The sequence below is a fragment of the Gopherus flavomarginatus genome, chromosome 4 (genome assembly GCF_025201925.1).
Source record: "Gopherus flavomarginatus isolate rGopFla2 chromosome 4, rGopFla2.mat.asm, whole genome shotgun sequence".
Lineage (NCBI taxonomy): Eukaryota > Metazoa > Chordata > Testudines > Testudinidae > Gopherus > Gopherus flavomarginatus.
Window position 1 is genome coordinate 210498060 of NC_066620.1, and position 15589 is coordinate 210513648.

The following is a 15589-nucleotide window of genomic DNA, read 5'->3' on the forward strand; positions in this document are numbered from 1 at the left end:
TCTGTGGATTCAGGGGTTTTTTGCTCACTATATGGTCCTCATGACAGTGCGCGCCAACCTCATTTTATGCAAATGATTCAGCCCATCTAATGCAGGAAGACAAAAATCTCTTTTGGTCTTTATTCACTACAGAGCTAGCTTGTGTGCCTGGAGCATCCCCATAGCAAAGCCCTACCCATGTTACGGTATCCTTGCAGTTTCTGCACTTGGTCGTCAGAGTCTGGGGGCATAACCAATGATTGTTTGTGCTGAGACACTGTTGGTTTTTTCTCCAGTCGATTATGTTAGTTGCAGGAGAACATGGTGGTCCTCCAGGAGGAATGGCATTGGAGGACTATCAGCACCAGAGTGATTTTTTTGTTTTTTTTTTGCCTGTCTCTTCACTGCAAAATATCTGGTTCCAGCCATAGCTGAAGTGGAGCTTATGCTCTAACCTATCCCCCCCAGCTGAGTAAAGTAGCCCAGGCTTAAAGCTCTCCAAACCTGGATCAGATGTTTTCTATGTTCATGGTTGGGGAGGGAGATGGGGATTGGTCGGGGGAGGTTGCGCTAAAACCTGCGTGAGAGCCCGAGTTAACATTGTAATGTAAGCAGTGGTGAGCTGGAGCCGGTTCCCACAGGTTCCCAAGAACCGGTTGCTGAAATTAGACCTCCGTGGAGAACCGGTTGTTAAAGGGCCAAGGGGTGAGCAAAGAACTCCGGTCCGTGGGCCAGACCATCCTGTTGCTCCCAGGAGTCCCAGCTGGGGAGGCTGAGGCTCTCCTGCAGCACCAGCTGGGCAGCTCAGCTGAGCTTGGGAGTCGTCCTGCTGCCACTTTTTGAGTGACCTGGCAAGGTGTGGGGGGGTCCTGCTGCAAGCTCTAGGGCTGGCCAGAGGGGAGGGGGCAAGTGGGGAAATTGGCCTGGGCCCTGCAGGGGCCCCTGACCCCACGAGGATGTCTCCCCCGGGCCCTCCCATGCTTCCCCCACCTCGAAGAGCCGCAGCATGGCCAGCAACTGGGCAGCTCAGTTGGGCAGCTCAGCTGAGCTCTGGGCCGCTGGCGAGGTAAGGGGGCTGCAAGCTCCAGGGCTGTGGGGCCGTGGGGGCGGCAAGTGGGGCGATTTTCCCCAGGCCCTGGCCCCATGAGGATGTCTACCCTCAGCCCCCCTGCAGAGCTGCAACATGGCCAGCAGCTGGGCAGCTCAGCTGAGCTCCTGAGTCGTCCTGCTGCTTTGAGCTGCTGGCAAGGTAAGGAGGGAGGGGGCTGCAAGCTCTAGGGTTGCCGGGGAGGGGCAATTGGGGCAATTTGCAGGGGAGCCTGGCCCCACAGGTATGTCTCCCCCTGCCCTGGCCCCTCCCCCACCCCCACCCCCTCTTAAATCAGAACTTTTTATAGGGAACTGGTAAGATTTTCGCAGCTCGTCACTGAATGTAGGCCTATCCTTGCATATGCTTCAACAACATTGCAACTGATACTATCTACAAATTTAGCTGTGAAACTTGTTTGACTGCTCTTATGTCTCTTCCTGCTCTGCTGCATGTGTACTCTGCTACTGCAGCATTGGATATCTTAAAGCTACACACCACAAACAAATATTTAATTTAAAACAGAGATATAGAGATAAGGGTTTATAGCTGTATAGATTTCTCTGTGCTAGATTGTGGTGTGACACAGTATTAATGCAAGAATGCAAAGCAAGCTTGTAAATGAACAGGCTACTTCAAATAGTAAATTGTGTGTCTTATGAGTGGAACCGACATGGAAGGAGCAAAGAAGAGGTCCAGTCATGAAGACAGTCTTGAAGTGAGGATAGGGAATTCAGTGAGTGTACAAAAACAAAATTGGAGTGCCCAGCCACAGGAAAGTATGGCAACGTGCGCAGAGGGGTATAGAAAACTAAAAATGTGTTGGTTTTTTTTTTTCTTTTTCACGGAAATAATTCCATGAGTTCTGGTAACTGCAGAAACAGCTCAAACTATGCTCTACAGCAGTGACTCCCCTTTTAATAGTCTGATTTGTCTTGTGTACTCCCAAGTTTTACCTCACTTAAAAACTACTTGCTTATAAAATCAGACATAGAAATACAAGTGTCCCAGCACACTATTACTGAAAAATTGCTGATTTTCTCATTTTACCATATAATTATAAAATACATCAATGGGAATATAAATATTGTACTTACGTTTCAGCGTATAGTATATAGAGCAGAATAGACAAGTCATTGACTTCATGAAATTTTAGTTTGTACTGACTTTGCTAGTGCTTTTTATGTAGCCTGTTGTAAAACTAGGCAAATATCTAGGGGAGTTGATGTACCCCCTGGAAGACCTCTGCGTACCCTCAGGGGTAAATGTATCCCTCGTTGAGAACCACTGCTCTAGAGGCCTGAAGTCCACAGAGCCAGGGCTAAAATTATGGCTCCAAACTTTGGTTTCTTTTCTAGATGCCTTTGTATACTCTGAATGCAGTATACTATGTTCCTATGAGCCTTTCTCAGTAGGTAGTGAAATATGCTTTCTGTTCTTTGATTTAGGTCTGCTCTTTATGTACAGCCAGATTAACAGTAACGGAGGCTACAAACATTGCAGGATATAATGTGCATATGCATATCTCTGAAGAGAACAAGGTGCTTATTTAGTATCAAGCCTTTAGTCCTTATTAATGATGTTTTATGCAGCCCATTGTAATCCTGATTCTGAAAACTACAGATGTGGTGTATGACTTCTGAGATTATATCCTTTATTGCTACTTTAATCCAAACACTGAATAATATGTGCTTCAGCAAGGCCTGAAAGTTTAAGTACCATGTGATAACATAATCCTGCCTTGAAATTCAAGACAGGTTAAAACAAACGTAAATGCTTCTGGGTTTACGGTAGAGTCATTTCTTCTCATAAATTCAAACTCAGTGTTCAGATTTGCAAAGAAAGTGCGAAGTTTTGGGTGGCCCCCTTTAGAAACCCATTATGCCTTTAGTGTAAATAAGAGTTCTACAAAAGCCTGTGAGGGATCTCCAGTAAAATAGCGTACACATTTTAGAGGCCAGAGAGCAGAACTGTAAATGTGCTTTGTTTACTTTTGAACATTCCAAAATCTGATATGAGGATTCTAGAGGATCACTCCTCATAATTTTATGCCCTCTCTCTGATCTTGAATCAGTTTGTCCTATGTCAGGCTCCCCTATCTCTGACCAACTGAAGAGTGATATAGGGTGACAAGTGCCACTATCTACCTGTGGGTCTGATCATGCTTCCTGTGATGAACTCTATATCTAAGCTTTGATTTTTGTTTGGCAGACAAACTGTTACTGCTCTCTTGCATTATTATCTTGTTTTTGGTGCATATTCTACTGTAGCAGGAGTGAGTAATTCTCTTGACTTGAACATGCGCCAACCTGCCAGAAGGGTCACGCTCTGACTCTGCTCCTGACCCAAGGCTGCTGTCACTGCTGCTTGGTCGGAACAAATGCTAATATTTGATCTGAACCAGAGCCAGATAGAAAAGTTTTTCTCCATGATGGACTGATAAGCAAACCTTCATTCTTTGAGGCAGACCCAGTGACACAAAAATAACCATGAATCTAAATTAGCTTCCCAGCCCAAATTGACCAGTAAAAATATATATCTTATTCTCATCTCATTACCCTTCCCTGCTCTGCCAAAAGAAATAAATGTGGTGTGTCAGAACAGCTTTCTGATTTCATTTGTGAGTGTTCTGGAGATAAGGAGACTGGCTGTTTCCAAAGTTGTGTATTTTCTATATTTCTCAAGTCTTCTGTATGGTGGGTTGTGGGTGGGGGGAGAGTCCTTAAATTGATGCCAGTCTACATATTTACATTTTTTAATCTGATGGTCTTATTTACTATATTGAATAATGTGGTACGATGTTTTCTGAATTGACCAACCTTCTTGAAAACATTTATACCATCATTTCTCCCCTGGAGAAAAGTGCCAAGAAGAGTCACTCTGGATCTTGTAGTTGTGTATAAAGCCCTTAACCTAGATCTGAGACACTCGGGAGAGTGCTCCTTTTCTCCACTCACCCTTTCAAGGCAACCTAGATTGGCTAGGTTGTTGATGGATTCTTGAGACTGAGATCAGAACTGAGTATGGGTAAAAGCTACCTTTGGTTCATGGACAGAGGCTGTGGGCTTGGCTACACTTGAGAGTTACAGCGCTGGTGGTGGCTTTACAGCGCTGTAACTTACTCCCCGTCCACACTGGCAAGGCACATACAGCGCAGTATCTCCCTGGCTACAGCACTGCATGTACTCCACCTCGACGAGAGGAATAAAGAGAACAGCGCTGGGGTGCCAGTGTAAACAGTGATTAATCTTACTACACTTTAACTGACCTCCAGAACCTTCCCATAATGCTTTTAAGTAAAGATAACACTCTTTGTTTTGTTGTGATGCCTCTCTTTGTTTTGTTGTGAACTCGGAGCTGCTTATCTATCTAAAAAACAAACACAGCTATTGTTTGCAGTGAATGAGCAGAGGCAGGCAGGGGGATCCCTTTGGAATATCCACAGCTAGTGTTTGCTTGAGGAGAGAAGCAGCACGGCGGGGGTGGGGGGAGGGTCCGTTTCAGAGCAGCTGCTTATCTGGTCTGTGAGGAAAAAAAACAAAGAAGGCTATTTGCATTTAGTAAATGAGAGAGCGGTGGGGGAAGTGGTCGGAACTTGCAAGGCAGGGAGCTGACACAGTGTCAGCTCCAAAAATCCACTCTCTCTGTCTCCCCCACGCTCCCTGTCACACTCCACCCCACCCCCCTCTTTTGAAAAGCACGTTGCAGCCACTTGAATGCTGGGATAGCTGCCCATAATGCACCACTCCCAACAGCGCTGCAAATGTGGCCACACTGCAGCGCTGGTAGCTGTCAGTGTGGCCACACTGCTGCGCTTTCCCTACACAGCTGTATGAAGACAGCTTTAACTCTCAGCACTGTACAGCTGCAAGCGTAGCCAAACCCTGTGTCTATACTTAAACCTGTACAGCACTTCAGTGTAGACGCTCACTACAGTGATGGGAGGGGTTCTCCTGTCACTGTAGTTAATCCACCTCCCTGAGAGGCAGTAGCTAGGTTGACAGAAGATTTCTTCTGTCAACCTAGTGCTGTCTACATTGCGGATTATGTCAAAATAGTTATGTCTTTCGGGTGTGGATTTTTCACACACTTGAGAGACATAGCCAATATATGTTTTCAGTGTAGACCAGTCCAGAGTCTGTGCAGTTCCTTCTTAGTCTGTCTGCTAGACTTCATTTGCAACTATTTTCACGGCTTACTAAAAGGCACTTCTGTTTTGGTATTTATAACTAAGGCCCTACCAATTTCATGACTGTGAAAAACATGTCACTGTCATAAACAGATAGCTAAGGGTTAATGTCTCTTTCACCTGAAGCACCTGACCAGAGGACCAATCAGGAAACCGGATTTTTTCAACTTTGGGTGGAGGGAATTTTGTGTCTGAGTCTTTGTTTTCTGTCTGCCTGCTTTCTCTGAGCTTTGGAGAAGTAGTTTCTACTTTCTAGTCTTCTGTTTCTAAGTGTAAGGACAAAGAGATCAGATAGTAAGTTCTATGGTTTCTTTTCTTTGGTATTTGCATGAATATAAGTGCTGGAGTGCTTTGATTTGTATTCTTTTTGAATAAGGCTGTTTATTCAATATTCTTTTAAGCAATCGACCCTGTATTTTATCACCTTAATACAGAGAGACCATTTGTATGTATTTTTCCTTTCTTTTTTATATAAAGCTTTCTTTTAAGACCTGTTGAAGTTTTCTTTACTGGGAAATTTCAGGGAAATTGAGTCTGTACTCACCAGGGAATTGGTGGGAGGAAGAAATCGGGGAGATCTGTGTGTTGGATTTGCTAGCCTGATTTTGCATTCCCTCTGGGGGAATAGGAAAGTGCTTTTGGTTTCCAGGACTGGGAACGGAGAGGGGGAGTCACTCTGTTTGGATTCACAGAGCTTGTGTCTGTGTATCTCTCCAGGAGCACCTGGAGGGGGGAAGGGAAAAAGGATTATTTCCCTTGGTTGTGAGACTCAAGGGATTTGGGTCTTGGGGTCCCCAGGGAAGGTTTTTCAGGGGGACCAGAGTGCCCCAAAAGACTCTAATTTTTTGGGTGGTGGCAGCAGGTACCAGGTCCAAGCTGGTAACTAAGCTTGGAGGTTTTCATGCTAACCCCCATATTTTGGACGCTAAGGTCCAAATCTGGGACTAAGGTTATGACAGTCACAGACCGTGAAATAAGTCCTTTCCTGTGAAATCTGATCTCCCCATGATTCTGGAGGCTCCTAGCTGCTAGTCCGGGCTGGGCTGAGGAGGGACAGGACTTGTTCTTCTCCTGCACGGTCTCTCTTGGTGAAGAGATCAGACATACCTCCAGAGGCAGCACCGAAGTGAGGGTGGTAGACCCTCACTTCTGCGCTGCAGCAGCCCTGGAACTGGGCTTGGGGCTCCTGCGCCCCCCAGCCCCACCCCACCCCACGGCTCCTGCTATGGCTCAGGGCGCCTGGTCATGGGGCTTCTGACCCCTGCGGCTCCTGGAGTCCCCATGTGCTAATCCACCACTGGCTGGGGCTAGCAGCTAGGAGTCCCTGGCTGGGCTGCTCACAGCTACACAGGCAGATCGGCTGCACATCCATCTCTGCAAGCCTCCTGCCACTGCAGGAACCTTCGGGGCTGCTGCGCAGCTGTGAAGGCATCTCAGAACTGAGGTGGCAACCCCATGAACCCTCTGTAACAGCTTTGTGACTTTCCCCTCCCTCCCCCCATGATCACCTTTTGGGTCGGACCCCTATGGTTACAACATCGTGATATTTCAGATCTAAACAGCTGAAATAATGAAACTGACAAAATTTAAAACCCTCTGAATGTGAAATTGACCAAAAATGGACCTTGAATTTGGTAGGGCCCTACCTGTGACCATATTGTCCCCATCCCTATTTGTACTATCATAGTGCCTACTAGCCCTAGTTGTTGACAAGCACCCTATTGTGCTAGGTATGTCCTGAGAAACTTCTGCCCCATTTTATTGGTATGGTTAGCTCCTTTAAGAATTAAGCTTAGTTTAATTTGAATTTTTTTTTTAAAGTTAGGTTACTGTGGAAAATATCCCAGATGCTGCTTTTGGAAAGGGTGCTTCATAAGCTTTGGTTCCTATATTTGAAAGTGATTTTGAACTTGAAGCTGAAAGGGGAGTTATGGGGAAAGTTAAAGTTTCTAGTTAACATGTAATCTTCAATTTCATATTTAATTGGTTGTATTATAATTAACTGTATTTTTGTCTGTTTTTTTCTTACATGTGCCCCTTCTCATTTGTCCTCTGATGATGATTCCTCTGGGAACTGCAGGAGCCAGCCAAAGGTAAGTTTTTGGTTTCACTTTAAACCAGTGTTGTGAAAAGCTGTGGTATATTACTTGTTCAGTCTTCAAATATCCAAATATTTACTATCTTTTTAAAAAGTGCAGTTGATCAGCTGTTGTTTCTCAAAAGAAAAACAAAAACACTCCAAACCACACATTCCTCAAAGAATCTCCTTGCTGCAGAAGACCATTGCATATGTCTAGCCAAAAAATGAGTCTCAGAAACAAGTGAGAGCATAGTTGCGTATTAGGCATTGAGGACTGTGAATGAATGAGCTGTTTGTTTTAAAGCATTTTCTGGTCTCTGCATTAGAGCAAACTCATTGCTGCTGATTTATGTTCCTTTCATTTTTTGCATTTTATATGCACATGCCTCTTATCTCCTTTTCCCACCTTTAAAAATGTAGTTTATTGGCTTGTTTATATAGTCATGACTTATTGTTTTAAACAACTTGTAAATAGGACTGATAGAATAAACCATATAAAAATTACAGTAAAGTAAATTAGCTTGAATTTGATTAAGCACAAAAATAGAAAGCAAATAAAGGTGTATACATCAGCTAACCATCGCTAACAAAATAAGGATACATTTTTTGGTTTGTTTTGACTGTAGTTTTGTATAAGATGTCCTGTTGGTTTGTTTTACTACAGGTGTTTGCTTACGATCACTGTTTCTGGTCTTTGGATGAATCTGTAAAAGAAAAATATGCAGGTAATATTTACTGTAGTTTTGTGATTGCACTCTGTTTACATGACAGCTATGAAAAGGAAAGTATCTAACTTCTGTTCCTGGAAAGATAATGCAGCAAATAATTAAGAAATCCGTTTGCAAACATCTAGAAGATAATGAGGTGATAAGGTACAGTCAGCATGGATTTGTCAAGAACAAATCATGTCAAACCAATCTGATAGCTTTCTTTGACAGGGTAACAAGCTTTGTGGATGGGGGGAAGTGATAGATGTGGTATATCTTGACTTTAGTGAGGCTTTTAATACTGTCTTGCATGACCTTCTCATAAACAAACTAGGGAAATACAACCTAGATTGAGCTACTGTAAGGTGGGTGCATAACTGGTTGGAAAATTGTTCCAAGAGGGTAGTTATTGGTTCACAGTCATGCTGGAGGGGCATAATGAGTGGGGTCCCTCGAATCGGTTCTGGGTCCAGTTCTATTCAATATCTTCATCAATGATTTAAATAATGACAGAGAGAGTACACTTATAAAATTTGTGGACGATACAAAACTGGGAGGGGTTGCAAGTGCTTTGGAGGATAGGATTAAAATTCAAAATGATCTGGACAAACTGGAGAAATGATCTGAAGTAAATAGGCTGAAATTCAATAAGGACAAATGCAAAGTACTCCACTTAGGAAGGAGCAATCAGTTGCACACATACAAAATGGGAAATGACTGCCTTGGTAGGAGTACTGTGGAAAGGGATCTGGGGCTCACAGTGGATCATAAGCTACATATGAGTCAACAGTGTAATGTTGTTGCAAAAAAAGCAAACCTCATTCTGGGATTTATTAGCAGGAGTATTGTAAGCAGGACACGAGAAGTAATTCTTCTGCTCAACTCTGCGCTGATTAGGCCTCAACTGGAGTGTTGTGTCTAGTTCTCAGTGCCACATTTCAAGAAAAATGTGGACAAATTGGAGAAAGTCCAGAGAAGTGCAACAAAAATGATTAAAGGTCTAGAAAACATGACCTGTGAGGGAAGATTGAAAAAATTGGGTTTGTTTAGTCTGGAGAAGAGACGACTAAAAGGGGACAGGATAACAGTTTTCAAGTACATAAAAAGTTGTTACAATGAGGAGGGAGAAAAATTGTTCTTCTTAACCTCTGAGGATTGGGCAAGAAGCAATGGACTTAAACTTCAGCAAGGGTGGTTTAGGTTGGACATTAGGAAAAACTTCCTAATTGTCAAGGTGGTTAAGCACTGGAATAAATTGCCTAGAGAGGTTGTGGAATCTCCATCATTGGGGATTTTTAAGAGCAGGTTGGACAAACATCTGTCAGGGATGGTCTAGATAATACTTAGTCCCGCCTTAAGTGCAGGAGACTGGACTAGATGATCTCTTAAGGTCCCTTCCACTTCTGTGATGCTGTGATGATTACAATCCTATATTTGGTAAAGGGGAAAGACCATATGGCATGGAAAACCTTTTCTCTATGTGGTTGCCCATTGTCAAGAGAGAAGGCAAAGTCTAAAACTGCTATCTTAGTCCTTCCTTCTTTCTAGTCAAACATAATATTTAGAGTAGTGGCAGCCAATAAACATTCATTACAATCTATATACAGTATAGGTAATTGATGAATGTAACTAATTTGCTGTTTGATTCATATAGATATCTACATTAAAATACTTAATCCAGATATATGAATTAAAAGATTTCTATTCCTATTTCTGTCCATAATTTGAGGATGAATGCCAAAGTTCACCTTTGTGGTAAAGCTTGCCCCCACTCAGGCCAGTTCAGCAACACACGAGTAATTTCATTGTAGTACCTTTCAGAATTGGGACCGAATTCTTTAGTGGTTTAGGTTGCAGTGGTTTAAAAGGTCCAATCCTGCTCCCACTGAAGTCAGTGTGAGTTTTATTGATCTGAATGGGAGCAAGACTGGGCCTTGTACACGCAAACATAGGCCCTGATCCTACAGTTCAGTGCTGTATGTGAAGAAAAGCCCTTAGATGCTTTTGAAAATTTTACCCATAGTCTGTAGTCAGGCAAAATTCCTGTTAAATTCAAATGGAATCTTCTGTGTGTGATTGAAGAGCGGGCCTTAAATTTATAGCAGTACAGTATAACTAAATTCATGGACTACTTTGGTCATTGAGTGAAAGAAATTTTTCAGGGAAGGGGAAACTTTTTGAGGTAAGAGTTCTGAATATTTGATGTATGATTTAAAGTATCTTGCCATCTGCCTGTGTGTTGCATAATTATCGGAATGACACATTTGTTGACAGGTTAACATGACTTGTGGATGGAGGGAAGCAGGAGATGTGATACATCTCGAATTTAGTAAGGTTTTTGATAACTGTCTCACACGACCTTCTCATAAACAAACTAGGGCAGCATAGCATAGGTGGACAAATAATTGCAAAATCGTACTCGAGAAGTTCCTGAGTGGGTTCATAGTAAAGCTGGAAGAGCATATCGAGTGGGGGGCATCTCAGGGATCTGTCCTGGTTCCAGTTCTAGTCAATATCTTCCAAAATGATTTGGATAATGGCATTGGCAATACCCTTACAAAGTTTGCAAATGATACCAAGCTGGGAGGGATTGCAAATATTTTGGAGAACAGGATTAGACTTCAAAATGGATCTTGACAAATTGGAGAAATGATCTGAAATAAATAGGATGAAAGTCAGCGAGGACAAATGCAAAGTACTGCACTTATGAAGGACAAATCAGTTGCACAAATACAAAATGGAAAATGACTGGCTAGGAAGGAAGACTGCAGAAAAGGATATGGGGGCTGTATATGAATCATCAGCAAAATACTGTTATAAAAAACTTATCATTTTGGAATGTATTATCAGTAGTGTTGAAAGCAAGATGCAGGAATTCTTTCCACTCTACTCAGCACTGAGTAGGCTTCAACTAGAGCAGGGGTAGGCAACCTACGTCATGGGTGCCAAAGGCGGCACATGAGCTGATTTGTAGTGGCATTCACACTGCCCGGTCCTGGCCACTGGTCCAGGGGGCTCTGCATTTTAATTTAATTTTAAATGAAGCTTCTTAAACATTTTAAAAGCCTTATTTACTTTACATACAACAATAGTTTAGTTATATATTATAGACTTATAGAAAGAGACCTTCTGAAAACGTTAAAAATGTATTACTGACATGTGGAACCTTAAATTAGTCAATAAATGAAGACTCGGCACACCTCTTCTGAAAAGTTGCTGACCCCTGAACTAGAGCATTGTGTCCCATTCCGGGCAGCACATTTTGGGAAAGATTTGGAGAAAGTCAAGAGGAGAGCAACAAGGTGTAGAAAACATGACCTATGAGGAAAAATTGAAAATATTGGGCTTGTTTAGTCTGGAGAAAAGACGACTGAGGGGGTACATAACAGTCTTCAAGTAGGTAAAAGGCTGTTATAAACAGGAAGGTGATAAGTTGTTCTCTTTAACCACTGATGGCAGGACAAGAAGTAATGAGATTAAATTGCAGCATGGGAGATTTAGGTTAGGCATTAGGAAAAACTTCCTAACTGTAAGGTTAATTAAGCATTGGATTGAACTACCTGGGGAGATTGTGGAATCTCCATCATTGGAGGCAAGTTTCAGAGGGGTAGCCGTGTTAGTCTGGATCTGTAAAAGCAGCAAAGAGTCCTGTGGCACCTTATAGACTAACAGACGTTTTGGAGCGTGCATCCAATGAAGTGGGTATTCACCCACAAATGAGTATGAGTGGGTATTCATGCACCAAAACGTCTGTTAGTCTATAAGGGTGCCACAGGACTCTTTGCTGCTTTTACATCATTGGAGGGTTTGTTAACAGGTTAGACAAACCCCTCTCAGAGTGGTCTGAGTAATACTTTGCCCTGCCTCAGTGCAGAGAACTGAATTAGATGACTCTATCAAGGTCCCTTCCAGTCCTAAATTTCTGTGATTCGCTGTATTACTGCTTTAAACAAATTGACAAACATCAGAAGGGTAGCCGTGTTAGTCTGGATCTGTAAAAGCAGCAAAGAATCCTGTGGCACCTTATAGACTAACAGACGTTTTGGAGCATGAGCTTTCGTGGGTGAATACCCACTTCCTCAGATGCATCTTGCATCTGAGGAAGTGGGTATTCACCCACGAAAGCTCATGCTCCAAAACGTCTGTTAGTCTATAAGGTGCCACAGGATTCTTTGCTGCTTTTACAAATTGACAAATGTTCCTCCACTCTAGTTGGAAAAGAGGCAAGCAAAAATGTTAAGAGTGGCTAGGTATTACAGTAGAAAAACTATCCTATATTTTGCTGATCCACATGCCTTGTACTGTAATTCTCTCCAACATAATTACGCTCTCTTCTCAGCAAAGATTTAATAACAGTGATATGGCAAAGTCTATTGCTATATTTTAACTTATTTTACAGAATACTATAAAGTACACTTCCTAGTAGACCATAAAGTATTACCTTAAATTTAAAATTAAACTGCAATTGTCAAAATAAATGAATAAGGTACATTTTGTGAGTCTTTCTTTGTTTTGCTGATGCACATAATTTTGTGATTGTCAATAGGTGGTAGTTGAGGTTCTAGTGGGTCTGTGGATTGCTAGTATTGTGTTCATAGAAAACACAGATACAGAACCAGTTTCTGGCTTAATTTGTAGCATTGTAAATAAGGAGTAACACCACAGACTTCAGTGTAGTTATTCTAGATTTATATCCATTGTCCCTCTCTCAAACACCCTACTATCTAATTGAGATACACTATGAAAGATGTAAATCTTTCATACAGTTAGTTCTTTTCGCCTGATTTGGAGTCTAAAGGGCATGACTGCAAAAGCAATTGTTATTTTTCCCTGAACGTCACCTTTTATTTTATTTTTAGGTCAAGATGTTGTTTTCAAGTGCCTTGGAGAGAATATTCTTCAGAATGCCTTTGAGGGCTACAATGCATGTATCTTTGCCTATGGACAGACTGGTAAGTCATTGCAGAGTGTAAAAAGTGCTGTTGATGAGAAACGTGTTGTGACAGAAATAATTGTTCTTGGGCTAGATTTTGACATTGCTATATTGGGAAAAACCTAGCAATGTGGATAAGATGTGGGCTTTTTTCTGTTTGTTTTGTTAGGGGGCTGAGGTGAGAAGGCATTTTGGAATAACATTGCTAATTTCTGGTGCCCTGCTACCCTGCTTTCCCACGCTGTGGATAAGTGTCTCCTGAATGTTCTGTGTTCATGGCTGTGTCCTTGCGTTTGTTGTATCTTTATATTCTGTAATGGAAGATCCCTGACTCTGCATTTAGATAGTCATTGCTCATCATTTTTTAATTTGATAAACAAAGATGACTTGGCTCGTTCAATTGGCTTACTTGCACTGTGTAGGTATAAAACTCAGATAGGAATTAAATTGACGTCCATGATAAGGATGCATCTCTCTAAGTGCTCTCAATCAATTTAAGTAGCTTGGCTTTTCCTTTTCAGCTTGATTTAATAAGTAGGCTGCCCTTTTTATTTTGTCCTTTACTTGGTGTCTTGGTTCCTTTATATCTAGAAAATTGTGTTTAAAGAATATTCAGTGAAAAGTTCCAAACCATTCTTTGCCCTTTACTTCCCCCTTATTCCCATCACCTAAAAATATCGGTTGTAAAAGCACTAACACTAGTTTCAAATGCACAGGGTCTGGAAAATCTTACACAATGATGGGTACAGCCGACCGGCCTGGATTAATCCCGAGGCTCTGCAGTAGTCTCTTTGAAAGAGCACAGAAAGAGGAAAATGAAGAACAGAGTTTCAAAGTGGAAGTTTCCTACATGGAGATTTACAATGAGAAAGTTAGAGATCTCCTTGACCCCAAAGGGTAAGCAGTATACATACAGAGGATGCTTGACCTCGGACAGTGCAACATGATCTTGTTTCCATGAGCTAAGGCTGACTTCCTACCTTGCCCTAATGGACTCCCTCTCAGGCATAAGGGTACAAGACTTATCCCTGTTGTGGGATAGTGTTGTCTTCCTTCTGCCCCCTAGACCCCCACAAATAGCTGCTATGTTATTATTTAAAGGCCCAATATGTGCCAAACACTTACTGTCATGCTCACATTGATTTTCATGAAGTGAGATATGAGGAAATGCCAACACTGTATGTATGGACAGGTGGTTTGTTTTGTGTAGTGCACTATAACACTAAACCATTCCTGCTTTGAATGCTAGAGGGCCTCGTCATGTTGTCTATTGCTTTGAATGGTAAGTTGATAAAAATTGTGGCTTTACTAAAAACGTTATTGTATTTGGATTACTTGGATAGCTGCACTTTTATAAGTACAAATCTTTTTTTCTTTTTTTTTTTTTTTTTTTTAAAACAGAAGCCGTCAGTCATTAAAAGTTAGAGAGCACAACGTCTTTGGTCCCTATGTAGATGGACTATCTAAACTGGCTGTCGCCAGCTACAAGGTAAGGGACAATTTTAGGGACGGAATAGATCTTGAAGCTGGTAATTTTTATAGTCGCTGCTCAAGTGTTGTTTATAGTAGCGAGATTATTTTTATATTATGTTTCTGTAATTAAGGGATTAAGAGAGAATATGCTTAAAGAAATCCCTTATGAAAGTCCTAAACATGTGAGTACCGCTCTTAGCACCTAACATTGAGACGAGGAAAAAAAAAAAGAAAACGGGAGATTTACAAGGCTAGTTTAATAGTTCTTCTTTACCGCAACCTTAACTTGTATTCTCAGTAACCTAGGCTATACAAACAAAAACAGTTTGAACATGTAACAGGCTCACAGGGAAGGTTGGTGCATTGCCTTTGCTGGAGAAAGTAAAGACCAGATACCCAGCTATGTGCTTTGAGGCTTGGTTAGGTCATTTCATCTCTCTGTACCTCCATTTCCTCAGATGGGAACAGAGGATTAACTAGTTAGTATTTGTAAAGCACTTAAGATCCTTGGATGGAATGTACTGAATAAAGGAAGAGTATTATTAATAATCATGTAGCAACCCTGTGTTCAACCTAAGTAATTCAGATTCTAAGGATTGTGCAGCACAGTGTCTTCGTGAAGCTATTTGATATGCTGTCAGAAAAGCTAGTAAATATAAGATGGAATTACAGAACTCTTATGCCTCTAAGCAGACACATTTGCAATACAGAGGGTGGTTCATGAGTACTGTTATGAGCACCCTGTTAATTCTTCCAGTCCTTACTACTAGTTTCTATAAATAAAATTATTTCATATACATTTTCCATACACACTACACAGCAGTCTTGCAAAATTCCACACACACAGCGCAGAAAAGCATTGTGGTTTTGTTTTGCTTTTTCCTTCCCCAGCATCATCCTGCTAAAGGTTTGGTGAATAGATTTTGTGTAGGGGCAGAAAGTCTGTGATCATTTTGTAAGATTGACGTACAACATGCAGCTCCTATGCCTCAGTGTCTCTGAGGCCACTGATGAATTATGGCATTCTAGGACTTCCCAAGCTTTTGTCCAGGAGAGAAGCATCATAACCTGTTTTGTTGGTTGATTTGCTTTTATAAAATTTAACGTTCTAGGCATGAATTAAAATGCATGTTAATGAAAA

The 15589-nt window shown here is 41.7% G+C and overlaps 1 protein-coding gene across 1 annotated transcript in view; it reads left to right on the forward strand.

Moving 5' to 3' along the window:
• KIF13B (kinesin family member 13B) overlaps window positions 1-15589 on the forward strand; it is a 219732-nt gene that overhangs the window by 76692 nt on the left and 127451 nt on the right. The window contains exons 3-7 of the mRNA XM_050948701.1: window positions 7336-7348; window positions 8000-8060; window positions 12902-12994; window positions 13692-13872; window positions 14377-14464. Of these exons, the coding sequence (XP_050804658.1) occupies window positions 7336-7348; window positions 8000-8060; window positions 12902-12994; window positions 13692-13872; window positions 14377-14464 (436 nt within the window). The remainder of the gene's footprint in view (window positions 1-7335; window positions 7349-7999; window positions 8061-12901; window positions 12995-13691; window positions 13873-14376; window positions 14465-15589) is intronic.